Raw genomic sequence first — 19,560 nt, forward strand, 5'->3', positions numbered from 1 at the left:
AGATGAAATCTTTTCCTTTATATTTTTATGTTTGAATTTTGCTTTTTAAAATATTTTTTTATTTGTAGTTGGAAACAATACCTTTATTCTATTTATTTATTTTTATGTGGTGCTGAGGATCGAACTGAGGGCCTTGCATGTGCTAGACAAGCGCTCTACTGGTGAGCCACAACCCCAGCCCTTGAATTTTGCTTTTTAAATCTCAAAAACGACTTAGTCCCACGGAACCTAGCGTTATACATAGACTGGCACATGCGACCTTCCCTTTGTCTCCCGAGCCTGGAGGAGCCTGACGAGCGGGGACCCTTGCTTGGTAGACATCGGACTTCGGAAGCGCGTCCGGATGCTTGGGCCGACCTGCGGGGCTCGGGTCTGGGCCGAGGCCGCTCCTGGAGTCGTGGTCCAGGTTCCGAGCCAGGCCAGTCTCCATCACCGAGAACGCCGCGCAGTCGGTCCCCCCAGATCCCGCCTCTGAGGCCGACCCCGCCCCTCGTCGAGGCTCCGCCAGTGGAAAAATAAATCTGGGTTGTGGGTGGAGCAGTTTCCTCCCCATCCGTTTGGGGCTCCGACCAATGAGAAGAGGGGGCAGGACAGAAGGCGGAGCCTCTCGCCCCCGCCCCCTCTCTCGGCCAATGGGCGGGATCGTAGGCGGGGCCGGACGGGAAGGGCGTGGCAGGCAGGGAGCGCGGACCAGCAGCCCCACTGGGGCACAGCCGCCTAGATCCTCCGCTGGGGCTAGGTCCTCTTGTTCTCGGGTCTCCCAGGCTCCGCCGTCTGGATCTGCGGTTCGAACTCTGGCTGCCCCTGCCCGCTGCGGCAGCACTGCCCTGGGCCTGGCGCGCGCTTCGGGAGAGGCTCTGCGGGCTCCCGCGTGTGACGGGCGCGGGCACGCAGCATGGCGGTGGAGGAAGAGGGGCTCCGGGTCTTCCAGAGCGTGAGGATCAAGATTGGTGAGTGCCCGCGCGGCCGGCGCGGGGCGGGATCCCTGTGGCCAGCCAGAAGTGTCCTCCCGGCCCGGCGCCCTCTGGGCGCTACCGGAGACCCAGGCGGCCGTCTCCTCAAAGACGCCCTTCTAGCCCGGGGCCAGGCTGGGCCAGACCAAGTTGGGCCCACGGCTCCGCGGGACCAGCTCCCGGTGCTGTTCTGCGCCCTAGTGGTCCTGGGTCTCCGAAGCAGCTGACGGAAGATCCGGCACCGCGCATCTGTCTGGATGTGCTTGAGTGTGCATGCATGAGGGGCCTGCCTGCGTGTGTCTTGGGTGCAGGAGTGTGCGTGGGGTCTGCTTGCGTGTATCTGTGTGTGCAGGAGTGCGCGCAGAGTCTGTCAACGTTTGTCGTTTGTCCGTCCGTTCAGCAGAATGCGCGCGCGCGGGGTTTTGTGTGCGTCCCTGTTTGCTTGCTTGTGTACACGCATGTGGGTCTGTCCTGATGCTTCCCTGTTAGGGGTCAAATCTGCCGATATCAGAATCTCCGCATCTCACCACAGCGGCTGTTCACAGAAACTTCCTTGCAGTGGGGTGTGAACACTCCTCCACCCTTTCCCCAGGGGTTGCTGGCAGGAAGGGTGGCAGGCTGGTGCGTGGGCACAGGACTCTGTGTGTCTGTGTGCTCCGTGTGCCGTTTGGAGCCTCTGGCAGAGGGTTGCCAGGCGGGAGTCACAGGAGCCACCAGCACCTCCTCCTTCCATTGAGAACTGACCGTGGGAGCTTTGGCCAGCAGGCCGGCCATTCAGGCGCTTACCCCACCCCCATGAGGCCTGACTCTGGGCCATCAGAGCTGGGGGAAGGGAAGGGAAGCAGACTCTGAAGTGGGCTGGGGAAAGCGTTTTTCAGGGAAAAGGGATAGGATTTCCTGGTTTTATCAGGAAGGGTTTGCTTTTCCCAGTGTTTTGCTTTCAAGGTGAAATGGGAGTTTGCCCCTAGATTAGGGTCTTGTTCTGGGGACCATTACCTGTGTACCAAGGCCATTCAGGAGCTGAGTGTGGTTTACCTTGGAGAGGAATTCTGGGACTTCCAGGGCTATGGCCTTTCTCCCCCACTGAACCCACTCCACATCCTAGCCTGTTCCCCTGTGAGAAGGGCCTAGGCACTGCAGCACCCAGCAGCTGATGGGGTGTCAGCTGTTGATGACATTTGATGCTGCCCCAGGGATTCCAGCGACCCAGTCAGCGTGTTGTTTCCTGTCAGCTTTATTTTGGTTTTTGAATCATTGCTGAGACAGTTTTGTCTCTGGCTCAGAAGTCCTGCAGAGCTTTGAGCAGTGTCCACTCATGTGGTTGGAATATGCTTTCAGTTTCCACTGTTCTCTACCGGAGGTGCCTCAAGTGTGTCCTCCCTGCCAGAGCAGGTGAAGGCCTCTCCCTTAAGGGTGGGTTTGCTGTGGTTCCCTTCAGCCCAGGTTCCAGTCTGTGAAGGCAGGGATGCAGGAGGGGCCTTGGAGTAGGTAAGGCTGAGAAGGAGCCAGGCCCTCAGACTGGGTGCTCAGCACCTGGTCTAGCCCAGCCCTAGCCACTATGCACAGAAGGAAGTGTTTGTTGCTGAATTAAAGAGGATTCATTTCTTTGCAGAATGGCAAAGACAGGAGGTCAAGGAAATCCCTGAATGTCAAAGACAGAGCTTCACTGGTCTGCCTGCCAGAGACTGCAGACCATACTTGGTGTTGGGAAGGGTCTGTCCCTCAGTGAGAAGCCTACCTGGGAGGAAGCAGCTTTGAGGAAGCTGCCCCAGAAGGTTGTTCTCCTCCTCTTTGGTGTCCCACGTTGAATGAGCAAGTGAAACGCCAGTGGCTGGAGCTCTTGTCTTTAATTGGGAAATGGGCAGTGCTGAACTTCTGGGGAGAGGATAATGAGGATGGACAGAGGTGCCCGAGCTCCAGCTGCTCCCTGCCAGTGTGCTCTGGCTCCAAGAGGCCCATTTCTGTCTCCTCATTCTTAAGGGCCCTCAACTACAGGGCTGGTGCAGGAGAGGCACCTGGGCCCCTTCTGTGCACACAGGAGAGGCACTTGGGCCCCCTTTGTGTGCATATGTGAAGGGGTGTTGCCCAGTTAAAGAGGCTGGCTGAAGCCTACAGCGACTGTGGGTGAGCTAGGTTGGAGTTTAGTGGTGTCCAGCTGTCCTGCTAGCCGAATGCTGCCGGGTCCTGGGGAAAGCTGTTAGTGGAACAGGAGCAAAGAGGACCTTCGGCATGCCCTGGGGGTGCTGAGCTCCTGGGCTTCTTTGTACAACCTCCACTGTGGCCACTCCCTGGCTTGCCCAGACCAAATGTGTGGGGTCATGACACTGCAGTTGCACTTATGTCTCCCTGCCTCTCTCTCTATTTCTATCTCTGTCTCCCTGTCTTTCCTCTGTTTCTGTCTCTCACACACTCACTCCTTCTCCAGGCAAGCTGGCTTCCTGCCTGTGACTTGTGGGATGACCAAGGGCAAGCGTCTTCCCCTTAGTAGCCTCATTTCCCTTCTGCAGGAGGCGGGCAGTTGTCTGCTGTATCCGGTGGGAATTCACAAGGCAGTGTTTGTCAGGCTTCCTAACACTCCCCACCTCCACCCCCAAAAAGGACAGAAGAAAATTGTTTCTAAAATTGCACAAATATACATGATTACCACTACTGTTGCTGAGAAAAAAAGGCAGAACATTTCTGAAGGGTGGGGAGCTTTTTTTTTGGCATGGACCTTGGCCTCTGTGGTTCTTAGTTTTGGAGCATGTGACAGTACTTGGTCTCATTCAGAGGCTAATGTTGGGGAAAATGGAAAGACTCTCCTTTCCCCTTCCTCTTTCTTGTTCCTTCTGCATCTTGCAGAGGGATGATGTAGAAGGAAGAGCCAAATGGAAGTTAAGTATTTTATTGTAGCCATTTTGTTCTTGTCTTGGAGAATCTGTCTCTTTCCATTTCAATTAGGATTCGGTACACTTAGAATGTTAAGCACCCGTGTCTCTGGTAACAATTCCTGCTTTGTTACGGCAGTGCCTCTGCCACTTCCTTGAGGTCACTATGTTGAGGAAGTGTGTAGCTGAGCTCTCCAGAGTTGGGACTGGTCAATGGTGGCAGCTACAGGGACAGCTTCTCTGCTGGGCACTGATGCCTGGGCCCAGTGCTCCCTGGCTTTGTATGGTAGCTTCGCTGCCCAAAACTTTCCTTTTACGTAATATTTACTACTTGTTTTAAAAAGTGCCATCTTGTCTTGATAAACATTCAGTGAAAAACAATACACAAACGTGTTTCCATTGAGCCACAAATAAAAATTTAAAATCCTAGCCATTCCAGGATGAGAAATCCCTCTCCCTTCACAGAGGTGCAGGCAGAGCCAGGTCTGTGTGGGGCACATGGGTCCTGGGAAGCTGGGCTCTGCCTTGGTCTTTGCTGCTGGGCTTCCTTTGAATCTCTGGCCACTCCTGTCTTTCTCCCTGGACCTTGGTGCTCCAAGGGTTCTCCTGCTCTTTGCTGGAAGATTGGAAGCAGGGCACAGGCAATCTGAACTCAAACCCCACAGCTCCACCCATTCAACTAAATGTGGCCATGGCAGACAGCTGGTGCTGTGGCAGGAGCTGTGGTCAGGGCTGGTTTGCCTCCAACTGGCACTCTCCCTTGCCTGGCGACAAACCAGATCTCACCAGAAGCAGGAGGGACCCAGTGAGAGGAGAACTGCATGGGGGTGGTCAGGCAGAATGACAAGTGGGGGCAGGGAATCCTCGCCCTGGCCTCCGAGCTGCAGGTGGTGCCCCAAGCCATTGGCTGGACGCTCAGGGCTTCTAGATCCAGCTCTGCCTGAAGTAAGGCAGATGGCATACTGGATCAGACTTGCTCCTCCACCGGGGCAGAAACACACCATTCCAGGGTCCTCGCGGGGGTTAGAACTGCCCATGGCCCTGAGGGAGGGACCAGGTATGTTGGGATAGGTTTTGTAGCAGCATCTTCATGCAGCCAGACTGGGCTCAAGGAGAGGTATTTTGTAATAATAATAGTAATACTGGAGGTTCCCCGAGTGCCTGAGTGTAAGGTGGTATCATGCTAGCCACCCGGTCCCTGGTGTCAGGGATTTTAGATTCTCTTGAGCTCTCTGATGCTAAAATTAACTTGGCTATTCCATTAACCGAGCTCAACTAAGCTGCCCATGCTATTTTTAACTGCCAAGGACTGTGTATAACTGAGCTGTACCTGCGGAAGCTGCAGAGGGTTAGGGCCAGGGTGTCTTTGGCCTGTGGCTGCAGGTTTTGCCTGGGAAGAGGTTGGGTTTACTGTGTGTTTCAGGGTGGTGGTAGAGATTTAAAGTAACTTGTATATATCATCTCATTTGTTGAGGTCCTCAAAACTTCACAACATTGAAATAACCTGCCCAAAGATGCTGGCCCTTGGGAGCTGAGACCAGGTCTGTGTGTTTTGGAGTCCTCCTCTTGACAGCATCAGTATAGTGGGCTGTTTACTTTGTGTGTGATCTTGGATTTGAACAGGGGGCAGAGAAGGGTGGGAAAGGAGAAGTGGTGACTGCAGAATCAAGACAGATAGCAGTTGGAGGGCCAGGGGGCCGCTGGCCCTTGAATGTGGATAGTAGGTGGAGTGCTGGCTGTGAGATCTGGGACAGCCTCAGACCAACCTGTGCAGGGAGCTGGAGGGAGAGGTGATTCTTGAGTAGGGCCACTGGCCACCCAGCCAGCCAGCCCTCAGACAGGTAGGTTCAGGTAGAGGCCTTGAGGTGATCTGTGGACATTCTCATGTAACTGGAGTAGAGCATTTGCAGGGGACAATTTGATTAGGGTCTCTGGAGCTGGTGAGGCATTTGAAACCACACACGGGAATAAACTGCATCAGAGCTGTCAAACATCAGGTATTAGGGCAGCATGTAGTGCTCTAAACAGACATAATGTGTTCAGAAGGGAGACGCGAGTGTGGGCTGCACACTGCCTGAAGGCAGTGGGAGGTGCTGCTTTTGTTCACAGATGTAGAGTGTCCTTAGAGGTGCTATGTGGCTCATGGGGTGGAAGCTCTGGAGCCTATAACCAACTTGGAGGCAGAGACCCAGGACAGGGTGCCTCGTATGTTTCTCCGTAATTCTGCAATTTTAGAAGGCTCTCCTAGTCCCTGCTGCCCTTGGTTGATTCGTGTATCAAAGTGGCATAGCACCTGTCTGGAGGGATTTTAATGACGACTCTGATCTTCATTAACAGAAGTTAACATTCATTAACAGAAGTTGCTGTTTCTAGTATAAGTTGAAGCGACTTGTTGTGTTAATGTTGTGACAAAGTGGAGCTCCACTTAAGCAAGTGCAAAATCAAATGCTGTGCTTTAGTAAGGGACACTGAGACCTGGAAAGCTGCCGGGGAAGGGCCTTGAACCTGCTGCGCGGCAGGTGGAGACTCCCAGGCCTGCTGGGTGTGGAGCTGCTATGCTGTGTTTGGGGTGGAGTTTGTCAGGAGTTACCCTGTGGTGAAAGTTCAGGCCTGGGGTAGGGGCAGGTGGGCACACAGGTGGGTCATGAGGGACAAAGGACTCGGGCGTCTGTCCCGCAGGTGCTGGTCGGCTGCTGGAAGGTGGGTGCTGGACCTGGAGGGACCTTTGGGGTCAGCTGGTCTCTGTAGCTGCGTTCAGGGTGGCGAGGGGCTGGGTTAGCCAGATAGTTGTCCTTTGATCATATGTTGGAGATGATGCACAGAAGTGTCTCCTGCAGCAGTCTCTGAGCAGCAACTGGACGAACACAGAGCAAGGGGCCTGCTCTGGAACTGCTGTGTGGCCTCTGAGGACTGATGGAGCCACAGCCAGGCTGGCCCAGGCAACACAGGTGGTGGCCGCTGGTCGGCACTGGGTGTGAGCTGTACTGGGCCAGCCTTGGCTTCCCTGGTGGGTCCCACTTCAGTTTTTATTCACTGTTAAGAGGCCACACAGAGAATTCCCTAACTATCAGGTCCCTCCTGACCCACGGCCCTCACCCATGTCCCAGAGCCCCCTTTGGCTTAGTTTCAGGTTCTCTTCTTTTTCAATTCCTTCTGAGGACAAGATCTTGGTCTGCAGCTCTTGTGGTTTCCCCTTCTGGTTGGGTCACTCCTGGAGGGTCTGCTTTGATTCCATCTGCCTCTCTACCTTTCTCCTGCCCAGCGTCCGCCCTGCGCCTGGAGCCCCTGCCTGAGCTGAGGCCCTGTGGACAGCTGTGGACTCTGGCTATGACATGCCAGGACTCATATTTTCCCTCCTGCTCATCTGAGGCTTGGAGGAGTGAGGTGGCCTTCCCAGTGTGACACTCACAGAAAGCCGTGGTTGGGCCCAGGGACCCAGTGCCATGCTACAGCGCTTCCTGTGAGAACTTCTGACTCCTAGACCCAGGCATCCTGGTGTTCCCAGGTAGTGGCTCTTCTCAGGTGTGCTCCCTGGAACAGGAGCATCGGGCTTCGAGAGCCCTTTCTTCTCCACACCTTAAAGGCAGCCGACTGGGCTCGGTCAGGAGAGCTTTGCCTTGACCAGTGCTCCTGTCTGTAGGCAGCCGGAGTGCAGAGAGGCCAGGGCTTGGCATCCGGGTGACACCCTGCATGCCCTGTCCTGACTGTGGGTCTCAAATCTCCTGGAACGTCTCAGCAACATCCCCTAAGGGCACTCAGGGCTGTCTGTGTGGATGCCTGTAGGCCCGGGTCATAGGGCATAGCTCTCTTTGAATTCGATGCCCGGCTCCACCTTCTGGTGTCTTTCTCCCATTGGAGGCCAGGTGCACCAGGAGAGGAGGTCACAGTTCTGTGGTGGGCAGGGGCAGGAAGAGTGGGGGACAGTCAACTCAGGCATCTAGGGAGTGAGCCCCAAGCCTCTGGGCATCTGCTTTATTTTGACTCTGGCTGGACTGGGGTTCTCCAAAACTGGGGTCAGACTGGGACACAGTGTTGTTAGAGAGAACTGGGAATAGGGGCTTATTCCGGAAAGCTCACTGTAGAGACCCCAGGGCCGCTGGCCAGGCCAGATTCTTGCTCAGAGTCTGGGTTGGAATGTTGGTTTTCCAGTGGCCTTTGGGCTAAGGCTGAGCTGGGGAATTCCAGACCCCCTTCTCAGGAAGACTGCAGGGCTGGCATGTGGCGGACCACTCCAGGGCCAGAGTCCTGGGAAAGCTCTGCCACCACGGGGCTGGAAAGGGCGCTGCCTCTCTTCCTGACCTAACCTCCCAGACTCCCCGCGCTAGATTTGAGGGTTTGCACTGGGTCTTTGTGGTGCTGAAGGTGGAGCCCCTGGCCTAGCACATCTCAGCTATTCTCTGCAGAGAGGTTGTGGTTCTGTGCCCAGTCCACAAGCCTAGCCCTAAGGGCACAGGGAGGGAAGCAGACTACTACCTTGAGGCAAAAGGACACAAAGATGCCTGCTTGTGGGTTCCAGGACCATCAGTGTGCTCCAGTTGCAGTGGTAACATTCATAGCTGCAGTCAGTTCTTAACCCGGGATCACACCACAGGGTGTGGTGTAGGGGCTGAATGCTAGGAGCAGGAACTCTGCCCCAAGCTCGTAGGGTGCCTGCTGCCAACATGCGCACCCAGGAATGGCCCTGGATGCCCCCAATCTTGGGCATCACAGAGGAGCCAGGAGGGCAGGGTTGGCTTACTTTCCTTTCTTGGGAGGTGTCCTCCTGTGAGGTTGCTGCAAGCACACTCAGATGCATACACATGCATACGCACCCATGCATGCACACAAAGCAACACATGCATTCACAGATGAACACTGTGCAGCATATACACTCATGTGCACACACGTGTACACACGTGCACACACAGTGCACATGCATGGGCAGCACATCATGTGTACCCAGTACAGTGCACATATGGGCACGTGCACATGCACACACAGGAACACACACACATGCACGTGCATGTGTGTGCACAACCTGGGGCCCTTGCGGGCAGAGGTGCACATCTCCACTGCACATGTTGCAGCTGGGCTGGGGCGTAAGGAAGGTTCACTGCAGCTCCCACTGCCTTCCCCTTTTCTGAGATCCATGGCAGCAGGAAGGAGTCAGTCAGTGCTGCATATGATTGCAGAGTTTAGAATGGCCCCTGTCTTCTTCCCGACAGAGCTGGGGTTATAAACACTCTCTGGTTGCACAGCCTGACACCCCAGGCTCCGATTGTGTATTGGGGGCACTTGGGTCGGAGAACCCTGTGAGTGCTCAGCCCTGCTCCGGGCCTCTGTGCTGGGGGCACCATCCCTTCCACCTTCCAGGACTTGAGGACTTTGCCCACAGTTGCTTCTGAGTTTTAAGTATTTAAGTGTTTCGTGTTTGTGTAACACATTTTGGTTTGAGGCTCACAGGTTGGGTTTTTCTTGTGTCTTTTCTCTTCCACTGGTTTCTGACCTGTCCTCTCAGATGGCCATAAATTGGAAGGTGCCCACGTCCAGCTCCAGCATGCTGGTCTGTGTGCTGGGGAAACCACATGGAATTCAGGTGAGAGGAATTTATTGCAGTGTAGCCTGAGTCTTCTTAGCTCTGTGCAAACTTTGGTGTTAGAGCTATACCTAGTAAGAAATGACCGGAACTGACCCCAGCAGGTACAAACTGTGGCCTAGTGGTCAGGAGTGGCAGGTGAGTGACTGGCCACTTGTGACCCTTGGGTTCTGGTAACAAAAGCCCTCCCTTGGTGACTTTAGGGAAGGCTGGTTGGGAGCTTGTTTCAGGCCAGAGCTTGTGGGTGCAGAACTCCTGACCATGTGGATGCCTACTGGAGGGAAGCACAGAGGCCCTGCCAGGCCACGAGCTCTCTGAGTGTCGGTACACACCCGGGGGTGCTCTGTGCTGCAGTGATGTGCAGTGGCTCCCTCGAGGGGCTGTGGGCAGTGCCGGGGCCTCATGGGGCCTGACCCCCAGCTGGCCCCGTCTGTCTGGAAGCTATGGCATTCCTTTTACTCTTTGTCATTTCCTGCCCCACGCAGTTCTGCCTGCAGCATGTGGAGAGTTTCCCAGAAATAAAGGGTCCCGTGGAAGATCAACCACTTTCACTGTGTTCTGCCAGGGGCTTGATTTTAAAATTGTCCTGTTTCATGAGTGTATTTCTGTGTTTTCTCCAGGGAAGCTTCTTTTCCCTTCTTGGCCTCCTTCCCAGGCCCAGAAAATCGTGTCCTCCCAAGAGCTGGAGGCAGCTGGGAGGGGCGGACGCACCGCGGACGCCTCGCTCTCCCTTCTCCCAGCCCCGTTCACTGCTGCCCACCAGGCTGTTCTGCCCACTCCCAGGCCCGGGCCCTGCTGCCCACCAGGCTGTTCTGCCCACTCCCAGGCCCGGGCCCTGCTGCCCACCAGGCTGGCACTCCCCTGGCAACTGCCCTTGAGCCACAGTTTTGCGTTGTTGTTTTTAAGGGCGTACCGCTGACCTCAGTGGGAGGCTGGGCTGCTGGAAGCTGGTCTGTCAGTCACCCTGTACCCTCTCACAAAGCCCCAGAGTTGGCTTGTGCTGCCGAGGCCCTGGATGCTTGCTTGCTGAGGCACTGGGTGGAAGTGGCCTGCTTATAGACGCCAGACCCCAGAACTGTCTGGAAACCTGCTTGCCGTGATGTGGGGAATGATGTGAGGTAGAGTGGGTGTGCCTGCTAATTGGTGCTGCCAGGTTGGAGTGGTAGAAGGGGACGAAGCTTGGAATTGGGGGTGAATGGCTTTTAAGGTCCCCACACCATGGTGAAGGTCTCTAGTTTTACTGGACGTGTTAATCACAGATCTTGGGTGGGGGGTGAAGTCATGTTTTTTTCAAGGCTTCCCTGTGAGTGGGCACTGGATGCAGTGGGGATCTGGGTGTCTGCTCCTTGGAGCCTTTCAGAACAGCTTCCTGCTGGCCGCAGGCTGCCCTGAGCTGGGGGCCACAGTTGTGAGGGAGGTCGGCCTCATGGTCCCAGACTACACAGACCCTGGAGGTGAGAAAAGCCCTTCCACATGGCCACATGTTCATGGGGTGGGGCTGGGTGTGTTAGGCCCCTGAGAAGGGGAGTACTCCATCATGTTGAGGAAGATGGGAGGGGTCGGGGTGTACATAACACACGGCTGCTCGCCTGTACCTGCACATGTGACATGCATGCTCACGGGTACCTGCATGGATGCATATACATGTGCGAACACACCAATGTGAAGTTTTCCCAATCTGAAAACTTTCCACAGGTAATGAGAACTGTATCTTCGGAATTAATTTTTAATTCTATAAAATGGCCACTTCTGATTAAGAACACACTTTATCATTAAAAATAAACACGAGGTCTCTGTTTCACGTCTTCCAAGACTCTGCCCACTGAGGTGCAATTCTCCCTCGTTGCAATGGCTCTGAGGAGCGGGTGCCAGCCCCTTCCCGGTGGCATGGGAGGATCTGCCTCAGTTGCATATTTCCCTTGGAAAGCAGAAGCAGGAGGGCTGGGGACAGGAGTGCAGGCGGATGGGTGGCACCACAGGACCCTGCTTCATGTTCTCTGCATGTCACTCTCACAGCCCACCAGAGGCGGAGTAGGGGCAGGCTTGGCCCAGGGGGGCTCAGGCATCACCCTGGGCCAGGAACACACACCTGTGCCTTGGTCTCAGTCTTCCCGCTTCCAAGGTGCTGCTCAGGTTACACAGTCCTCATTATCTCAAGAGAAAGTGAAGGGTCACACAGGATGGTGGTCCTCAGAGCAGGACACCTGGGAGAGGCTCACCCCTACCCAGGGTCCTCCTGATGTCCGGGCCCCCAAGGGTCCTCTTGGTGTCTGAACTCCCAAGGGTCCTCCTAATGCCTGGGGCCTCAGCTACCCGCCAGGGGCAGCTGTAGCCATAGAACCCCTCACTCCCAGCTTCCTGGCATTGCTGCACATCTCTGGGAAGTCACTTTTCTCTCAAGCACTTCAGAAACCAGGAGGCGAGGCCTGGGTGTCTTGCAGGCTTCTGTTGTCAGGTGCCTAGTGAGCCTCCCCTGGGTCTGAAAGCAGGGGCTTCTTGGTGGCAGGGTGGCCTGCTGCTTGCCTTGGTGTGCTGCACTAGCTGGTCCAGGGGAGCATGTGCAGATGAGCATACTTCTGTGATGCAGAGGTTGGAACCAGGCAGTATTGTCCCCTGATGACATTTGGCAGGGATTGGAGATTTTTTCTAGTGATTGAGGGGTGCCATTGGCACACACTCAGGTGATGCAGGGTGCTGTCCAGCACCCACAGTGCACAGGGTCCCCAAAAATAAGCAACGCAGGATGTGAGTGGAGCAGTGGGCAGGAAGCCCTGTGTATTCCTGAATGGCACATGGCAGGGAGAGAAGAGGTGTGGACCATTTTGGATACCTGCAGGTATCAAGGTGTGTCTGACCCCAGGACTTTGATCTTGAAGAGCTGTTCCACATTTCAGGGGCAGAGAGCAAGTGAATCTCTGCACATCTGCTGGTGAAGATGGCTGGCGTGGACTGCATTGTGCTGTCCAACATTCTGTGGACCCAACATCAAGGCCCTAGGGCCAAGGGGCAGTGCTACACTGGGGGCCAGGAGGCCTGGGTGGACCCAGCTCTGCAGTTTACTAACTGCATGTCCTCTGCTAACTCACTTGACCTCTCTGCCTTAGTTTTAGTGCCATAAAACAAGGCTGGTGACAATAGTCCCTTTCTAGGATGGGAAGGAGGGTGGCTTAATACGTGTGACCTACTTGTCCCTGTTGGCACAGACCTGTCTTACCTGGATCCTGCTGCTCTCTTTGTAGGAGCTCAGTGAGGCTTGGGGAGCACCAGGACATGCTCAAGGTCAAGGCTTCTTTTGGGGAGCCACGGCCTGGGTTCATGACTGTAGAAAAGACTCCGTGTGGGAATGTGGGCTTTCTCAATGAGCGTAGCAGAGCATGTGGGCTGGGCCGAGCAGGCACCAGCTGGGGACCAGCTCTACCACATACTCCCACTGTGCTGTGCCCCCACAGGCCAGAAGCAGGGGCCAGCTGATCGCGGGCTGGGACCTCCAGACTGTGAGCCAAGATAAACCTTTCTCTACGTCATCTAGGCATTTGTCACAGCAGCAGAAAGCTGACTCACGGGCATGAGTGATTCCATGGGCAGTGTTGTAGCCCGTAGGAAGTATTCCCATGCTGCCCCGCTCAGAGCCAGTGCCACCTATTGCCCACAGTGCAGCCTCCACGGAGAGCTGGTGCGGCCTCCAGGGGGATTCGCCTTGCTATCAGTCATCAGGTTTGTTCATCTGCTGAGCCCACATCCACAAAGCTCACCAAGTGGTGCAGCTGGGACCCCAGGTGCTCTGCTCTATGGTGGCACTGAGCAGTGGCCCTCCATGCTAGGTGGGCCTGGAAGTCGTGATTCAGACCCTGCAAGGGAAGCATCAGGGGATCTGAGGTGTTTTCTGATTCTAGCTTATCTATGGGAATCTCCTTTCCTGTTCAGGCCTGCCACTGCTTGCAGCATGGACACTCGAAATACCGGAATCTCCCTGCCTCGCACCCTTCCTCTCTGTTGATGGGTCTGGAAACAGGAATGCCAAGAAATGACTACCAGAGCAGGCTGCAGTGAGGCTGTCTCCTGGCCCCTAGGTGGACACTAGATTCTGGTCTAAAGTTCTCTAAGGGTTAAGAGTGAACAAAGGTTGGTAAAGAAGAGAGACTTGTTGGTAAAGAAACAACTTACTGTGACAACTAAACTAAGTGCACAATGGGGTAGACTCCTCTGGGACTGTACTGTGAACAAAGCATCAGCCACTTGAGGGTCAGAGGAGGCATGGGCATGGTGCACGTATACCCAGTGAATTGCAGCTTGCGCTGGCCATCAGGGCTGACAAATGCTGATTAAGTGACCAGCCTGTCCTCAGTCCCTGCTCCCCCACAGACCTGCGAGGCAGAGATGCCCCAGAGCCTGTTTCAAGATAGCTTTGGACTCTAGTCTAATAAAGGAAACCTCAGGAAATCCAGAATAGAGAGCACAGGACCAGAGGAAATTCATTTTAAGCTCCACAGATGAGTTTGCAGTCTAACAGAGGAGTGTGGACTGCCTTGCGTGGCTAGGGTCCCTGGCACTGAGCTCATGTCTGCTTGGGACTTAGAAGTATGGCTTATGGCAGTGGAGACCGAAGAGTGTGGGCTGAGTGCCTAACCTTGAGCCTCCTGTGCCACAGCCTGGGTTCTGGTGGCAGCACTGCCCACTGATCTACCATGTCCAGGGAGTATCTGCAATGTCCTTTGGTCCACCGTCAGCCTCACTGCAGTGACAGGCAGCTGTCAGTGCTGGGCGGCACTCGTGGCTGTCAAGCCCCTTCAGGGCTGCCTTGCTCCTGTCATCCGTACTTGCTGTCACCAGCCGGGTCTTGTTCAGAGCCTGACTGCCACTTTAGGTGCTGGGGGCTCTGGCGCTGCGGAACTTAAAATACTTGCTTCTAGTTGGTCCTGGGAACAAAGGCAAAGGGGGCGCCTGTTCCTCCCCAGCAGCACCCGGGTACGGGGCTCTCTTCTCTGAGCTGCCGCTGGTGTTGTCCACCAAGATGGGTTTACAGTCCCCAAGAGATCTCACTGCCGACCGGGAATAAGTCCTAACCCTGCCACTGCATTTGCAGGTGTGGGAAGAGCTGATGACCAGAGGCTGGGATAAGAAGGTACTGCAGCCTGCAGTGGAGATGGCTTTTGTGTGGGTGCCGCAAGGCAGTTCTGTGCAGGGCAGCAGGAGGGCCTTCTTTCTCTCCTGGTGGAACGGAGAGCTGGGTGGGCTCCTGTTGGCTTCCATTCCCTGCCGATGCTGTCACTCAGCCAAGTTAGGATGGCACCTGGAGGGTGGGTCTGCTCATGCCAGTTGCCCTGCCCTGCCACATGGGGGTCTTTAAGGGGGCTTCCCACTCCCCAGCAAGCACCATGAGTACGTGGACTTGCAGGAATCTGTGGTGTGTGCTCCATGCAGATCTTCACAGGACTGAGGAAGCCTGGGAGCCCAGCCCGTGCAAGCCAGAGCAGGCCGTCAGGAACAGCTGGACTGGCAGCCACTCGGCTGTCCTGTACTGCCGCAGCCATAGATGGAGCACCGGTGGAGACAGGCTGCCTCTCTGTCCCATCTTACTTATGGACACTGACATTTAAGCTGCACATAATTTTCATATGCCATGAAATGTCCTTTTGATAATTTGAAATCGTATAGAAGTGTGAAAACCTGTTTGCAGGTATTACAGAGACATTTCAGGGACTGTGGTCTGTCTCTCCCGGGTCCAGGGCATGGCAGCTGTGGGCCCAGATTGGGCCCAGTCCCAGGCCACTGGTCCATGGGTCTCCACTCTGTCCCACCTTCATTTTTCAGTTGATCCTGACTCATCATCTTTCTGATTACAGTAGGAGTGCTCTTTCCCTTTCCAGGAGTGGCCTCTCAGTTCTGTGGCGTGCAGGAAGGACATGGCTTTCAGGTCTGCATTCTGAACCTCTCACTTAGGTGGCTCTGGTGGTATCCACACCTTCAAGGACAGATGGGGTGACTCCTCTGCCCTTGTGCACACACAGGCCCTCCGAGCCAGCTGAGCTCAGCCCCTGAAGGAGACAGGAGCTTCAGAACCATGAGTGGGCCTGTCTGCTTCGTGGGCAGAAGAGCCTGGGTCCTGTTGCTGCTAGTCAGAGGGCATCTTCCACCAGGAGCCAGTGGGTCTTCCTGGTCTTTGGAGCTGAAACCGGCCTCTGCAAGTGCAGGTGGGGTGGGCATCCGGGTGCAGAGGGCCCAGAACCCCTGCCCTCTGAATCTGGAACCTGTGCCTCAAGGCAGATGTGTCCCTGGGAAAGTCTGGCGTGTTGTGCTTCGTGGATGCGGGTGGGCGTGTGAGCACTGCAGGTGTGCCAGCCTGCACCAGAGGTGGCACCAGTGGTAGGAGAAGCAGGGATGGTGCTCCGAGGGTGCTCCAGGTGAGTCACAGCTGGACCTGTGCCATGCTGTCAGCCGGGAGCTCTCTTGTCAAAGAGCACCTGCCCTCCCAGCAGCCTGGAGCTGCTGCCGTCTCAAGGCCTGGGTCCCAGAAGGACCGCAGGAAGGAGCCTGCCAGTGCCATCAGAGGTCCGGGCGCATTCCTGCCTCAGTGGATGTCCAGGCTCTGTTTGTGGGTCCTGCCCTGCTCTAGCCTGTGTGGTGTGCGCTTTGACAGCCGGCCCTGGTGCCTCGGCCTGGTCAGCCTCATCTCTGCATCCTGTGGCTCTCACCTACTGGGAAAGAGGAGAAGTAGGTCTTCTGTGCCTGGGGCGTGTTGGTTGACTTTCTCCACATTGTTTGATGGCTGGATGCAGATTGCCACTATGAGGGACCGACAGAGGCTGGAGACAGGCGTGATGGGAGGGAACCAGATGGACACGGAAGGCCAAGCAGAGTGGTCTGTGCATCAGAGAGCACCTGCTGTATGCCACACTTTACCCTGGACCAGGGCCTTGAGTGGGCCCAGCCTGCATTGCCCTGGGTGAGTCCATGGTGAAGGTGCGGGCTACTCAGCAGGCCTGTTCCTATGACCAGGCTAAGGTCATAACCACCTGGGGACCATTCACCAGCTGGGGCCTCTGCCCGAGTCTGCACTTGAGCAGGACGCTCGCTCCTTGGGAAGCCCTTGGGATTCCACCTGCTCCAGGGTCTCGCTGTGGTGGAGGTGGCCCCGGGTCGCATGAGAAGCAGCCATGCACGAGTGCTGTGTCCAGAGTGGGCCTGCCTTGGCTCCCCATGCATGCCCAGGTTAGGTTTTCGCCTGCCTCGTCAGGTTGAGTGGTGCTGTCTCCCTGCTGCGGGCTCTGCCCTGCACCCTGACATGCGTGTGCTCTGTGTGGCTCGGTGGTGCCGAAGCTTGCAGGAGGGCTATGCCCACCATGGGGCTGTGCTGTGGCCCCGGTAATCCCGGAGGGACTCAGAGACCCCTTTGAAGAGCAGCTGCGTCCCAGCAGGCAGGCAGGACCATCCCCATAAACTGGTGGGAAAACTGAGGCTGGAGAGTGGCTCGGCCTGCTCTGAGGCGATGGCTGTGGGCTTGGCTGTTCCTCCCTGGGGCTGGCCCAGGGACGGGGCCCTTCCTACGTAGGCACACCAGTGGAGAGTTAACTGGCTACAGCTAGTATTTTGTAATTAAAATGTCTTAAAGAGAGGAAAGCTAGTTTCTTTATAAGACTTAATTTCAAACGTACACAGAGGTCCTGGATGCTGTGGAGCAGCACTGGGTACCACCAGGGTTGGGCTGGGGCTCTGGGAGCCTATGGGGAGGTGGCTGTGGCCATCCCTTACGCTTGCACACACCTGGGAGGCCACAGCCTGTGCCCTTATTTTCAAGTGAGCTTCTGTCAACAGAGGCTGGGCACTCTGCCTGGTGCTGTCTCCCTATCTCTCTCTGTCTCTGTCTCTCTCTCTTTCCTGTGTGTCTCTGTCTCCCTATTTCTCTATCTCTCTTGTCTCTCTGTCTCTGTCTCTTCTCATGGATGCTTGGGTTTCGGAAGGTCTTCCTGACCTGCTTCCTCTAAGCTCCACTGACCTGCTGGTTGGCAGAGTGAACAGGTGCCTATCTACATTTCTGGCTCCTCCCAACTTCGTGGACACCACTGAGTCATGCCCAGAAGATTGGGGGTGCCCTGGGGTGCTCTGGAGGCCTGGAGGAGAGAGGGGCTCGGTGCAGGAGGAGGTGCCCTCTTTCTCCTTACAGAAGGTGGGTCCACATGGGAGATGAAATCAGTTGAGAGTCCCGCAGCTTCTTTGATTGGCTTTCTTACTTTCTTCCTTGTTCCAGTGAATTCTGACACCCTGTGTTACGTGTACCATCTGGTCTCTGTCCCCGGTGGCCTATGGCCCTTCCAGTGCAGATAGTTAGGTCAGACCAATATAGATGCTAAAAATAAGTTTGGGCCAGGCCTGGCGGTGCACACCTGTCATCCCAGGACGACATCTCAGATCAGGAGGCTGATGCAGGAGAAGCCTAAGTTTGAGGCCAGCCTGCACAATGTAGCAAGACAAACTAAAAAATAAAAAGGGCTGGGGATGTGGCTAGGTGGTTAAGCACCCCTGGGTTCAATCCCTAGTACTTAAATAAACACATAAATGAACTTGGACTCAAAAAGCTTTTGAATTTCAAATAAACCCCCGACTGCTTGTGAGTGAGTATCAGGGGGAGCCTGAGCTCACGTGGAAGTGCCGAGGGGCTCAGTGGAGGCTGTGGTGGAGGCAGCAGGGGGCATCAAGGGGCTGCCATGGGGCTCCACTGTGGCTGCCACCGAGCAGAGCTGGAGTTAGGAGTGGCCTCAGTCCCTTCTCCTGTGTAGCAGGGACAGAGATGATGCTAGGGGACGGCAGTGGAGTTGCTGAGACTGTGGTGCTGACCAGAAGGATCAGGAGGCAGAAACCCGTGTCCTGGTGGTTCCTGAGAGGGGCAGGCCTGGGTTGTAGAGCTGGCTCTTGGCCTTGGCAGAGAGCTTCTTCGTGCATTTTGGGCTCCTGCCCAGAAATAGCAACAGCAGCTCCTGGTAAGTAAGTAGAGCCTCTCAGGAGGGGGAATGGCATGTCTCCACCCCAGCCTCACCTCGAGGCCCTGCCCTGGGCTGCAGGTCAAGCCCAGGGCCAGCACCTCCTCTCCCAAAGAAGGAACTCACTCTCCTCGGGGCCAGGCTGTGAGTTTAGAGGAAGGAAGCCCTGCTCACGCGTGTGCCTGTCCGCTGCTGGTGGAAATGTGGGTGTAGTTGCTCAAGTGTGTGAACCCGAGTCCCTGGAAGACACAGCTCCTGGGCACACGCAGGAGCACTGGGAGTGCACTCAGGGATGACGTCTGTGGCCACGTACAGAGCACCATACAGCAGCTGAGAGCTGGGACACCCAGGGGCCATCAGCCTGCCACAGGTGGGCTCTGCACAGTTGTCCAGCCATGAGACGGAATGGGCTCTGCAGCCATGATGTGCCAAGAGCAGCTCTTCAGTAAAACAATCCGGCCAGAGACCACTAGTGTGGCTCATCCAGAGATGGTGGGCTGGGCCTGTGGTGCGGGCACTGGGCAGAGTCTGGCCGGAGTCTTCCTGGGTAGAGAGTGTTCTCCCATAGGCATAGCTGCCCAGCTCCAGGGACTTGCTGTGCACAGCACTATGAGGTCATCCCTTCCTGGTGAAGCTGCCTGAGAGAGAGCCATGGAGATGGTGTGCCAAGAGCAGCAGGTGTGAGGGGACTGCTTGGCTGGTGTCCACTCAGCCTGGCCCAGGCTTCTGTCCTTCTGATGGGGGGGAGCAAAAGTGGGGTGTTCCCATACTGGACTGCAAAGCAGAGGCAAGCTCAGGAGGGAGGCCTGAGCAGAGGGCAAGGAGATGGACAGCCAGGGCTGAGGCCATCTTAGCAGAGCACTGGCCATGGACTCCGGACTGCTGGTGTCCTCAGGAGCCCAGCTGTGAGACAGCCAGGAGCAAGATGCTCCTCAGGATCTCCTCTAAACACCTATAAGGGAAGACCAATTCAGATCTCAGCAGATTTTTCAACCCAGGCTCTCAAAGCCAGGAGATCCTGGAACCACATGTACCAAGCTCTAAAAGATAATGGATGGCAACCATGAATCTTATATCCAACAAAATTAAGTTTCAAATTTGATGATGAAATAAAAACCTTCCATGATAAACAAAAGCTAAAAGAATTTACCGCAAGAAACTCTGCACTTCAGAACATTCTTGGCAAAATA

The 19,560-nt window shown here is 55.6% G+C and overlaps 1 protein-coding gene across 2 annotated transcripts in view; it reads left to right on the forward strand.

Moving 5' to 3' along the window:
- Window positions 1–685: 685 nt before the first annotated feature.
- Rasa3 (RAS p21 protein activator 3) overlaps window positions 686–19,560 on the forward strand; it is a 74,991-nt gene continuing 56,116 nt past the window's right edge. The window contains exon 1 of one of the 2 annotated variants that reach the window (XR_006854030.2): window positions 686–950. Coding sequence is in view for 1 of the 2 variants with exons in the window: in XM_046454791.2 (XP_046310747.1) it covers window positions 896–950 (55 nt within the window). In the remaining variant the exon portion in view is untranslated. The remainder of the gene's footprint in view (window positions 951–19,560) is intronic. The other variant, XM_046454791.2, reaches the window with a different exon arrangement.

The sequence above is a fragment of the Marmota monax genome, unplaced genomic scaffold (genome assembly GCF_021218885.2).
Source record: "Marmota monax isolate L192 unplaced genomic scaffold, Marmota_monax_Labrador192_F-V1.1 WCK01_AAM20220418_F8-fsc00026, whole genome shotgun sequence".
In the NCBI taxonomy this organism is placed as follows: domain Eukaryota; kingdom Metazoa; phylum Chordata; class Mammalia; order Rodentia; family Sciuridae; genus Marmota; species Marmota monax.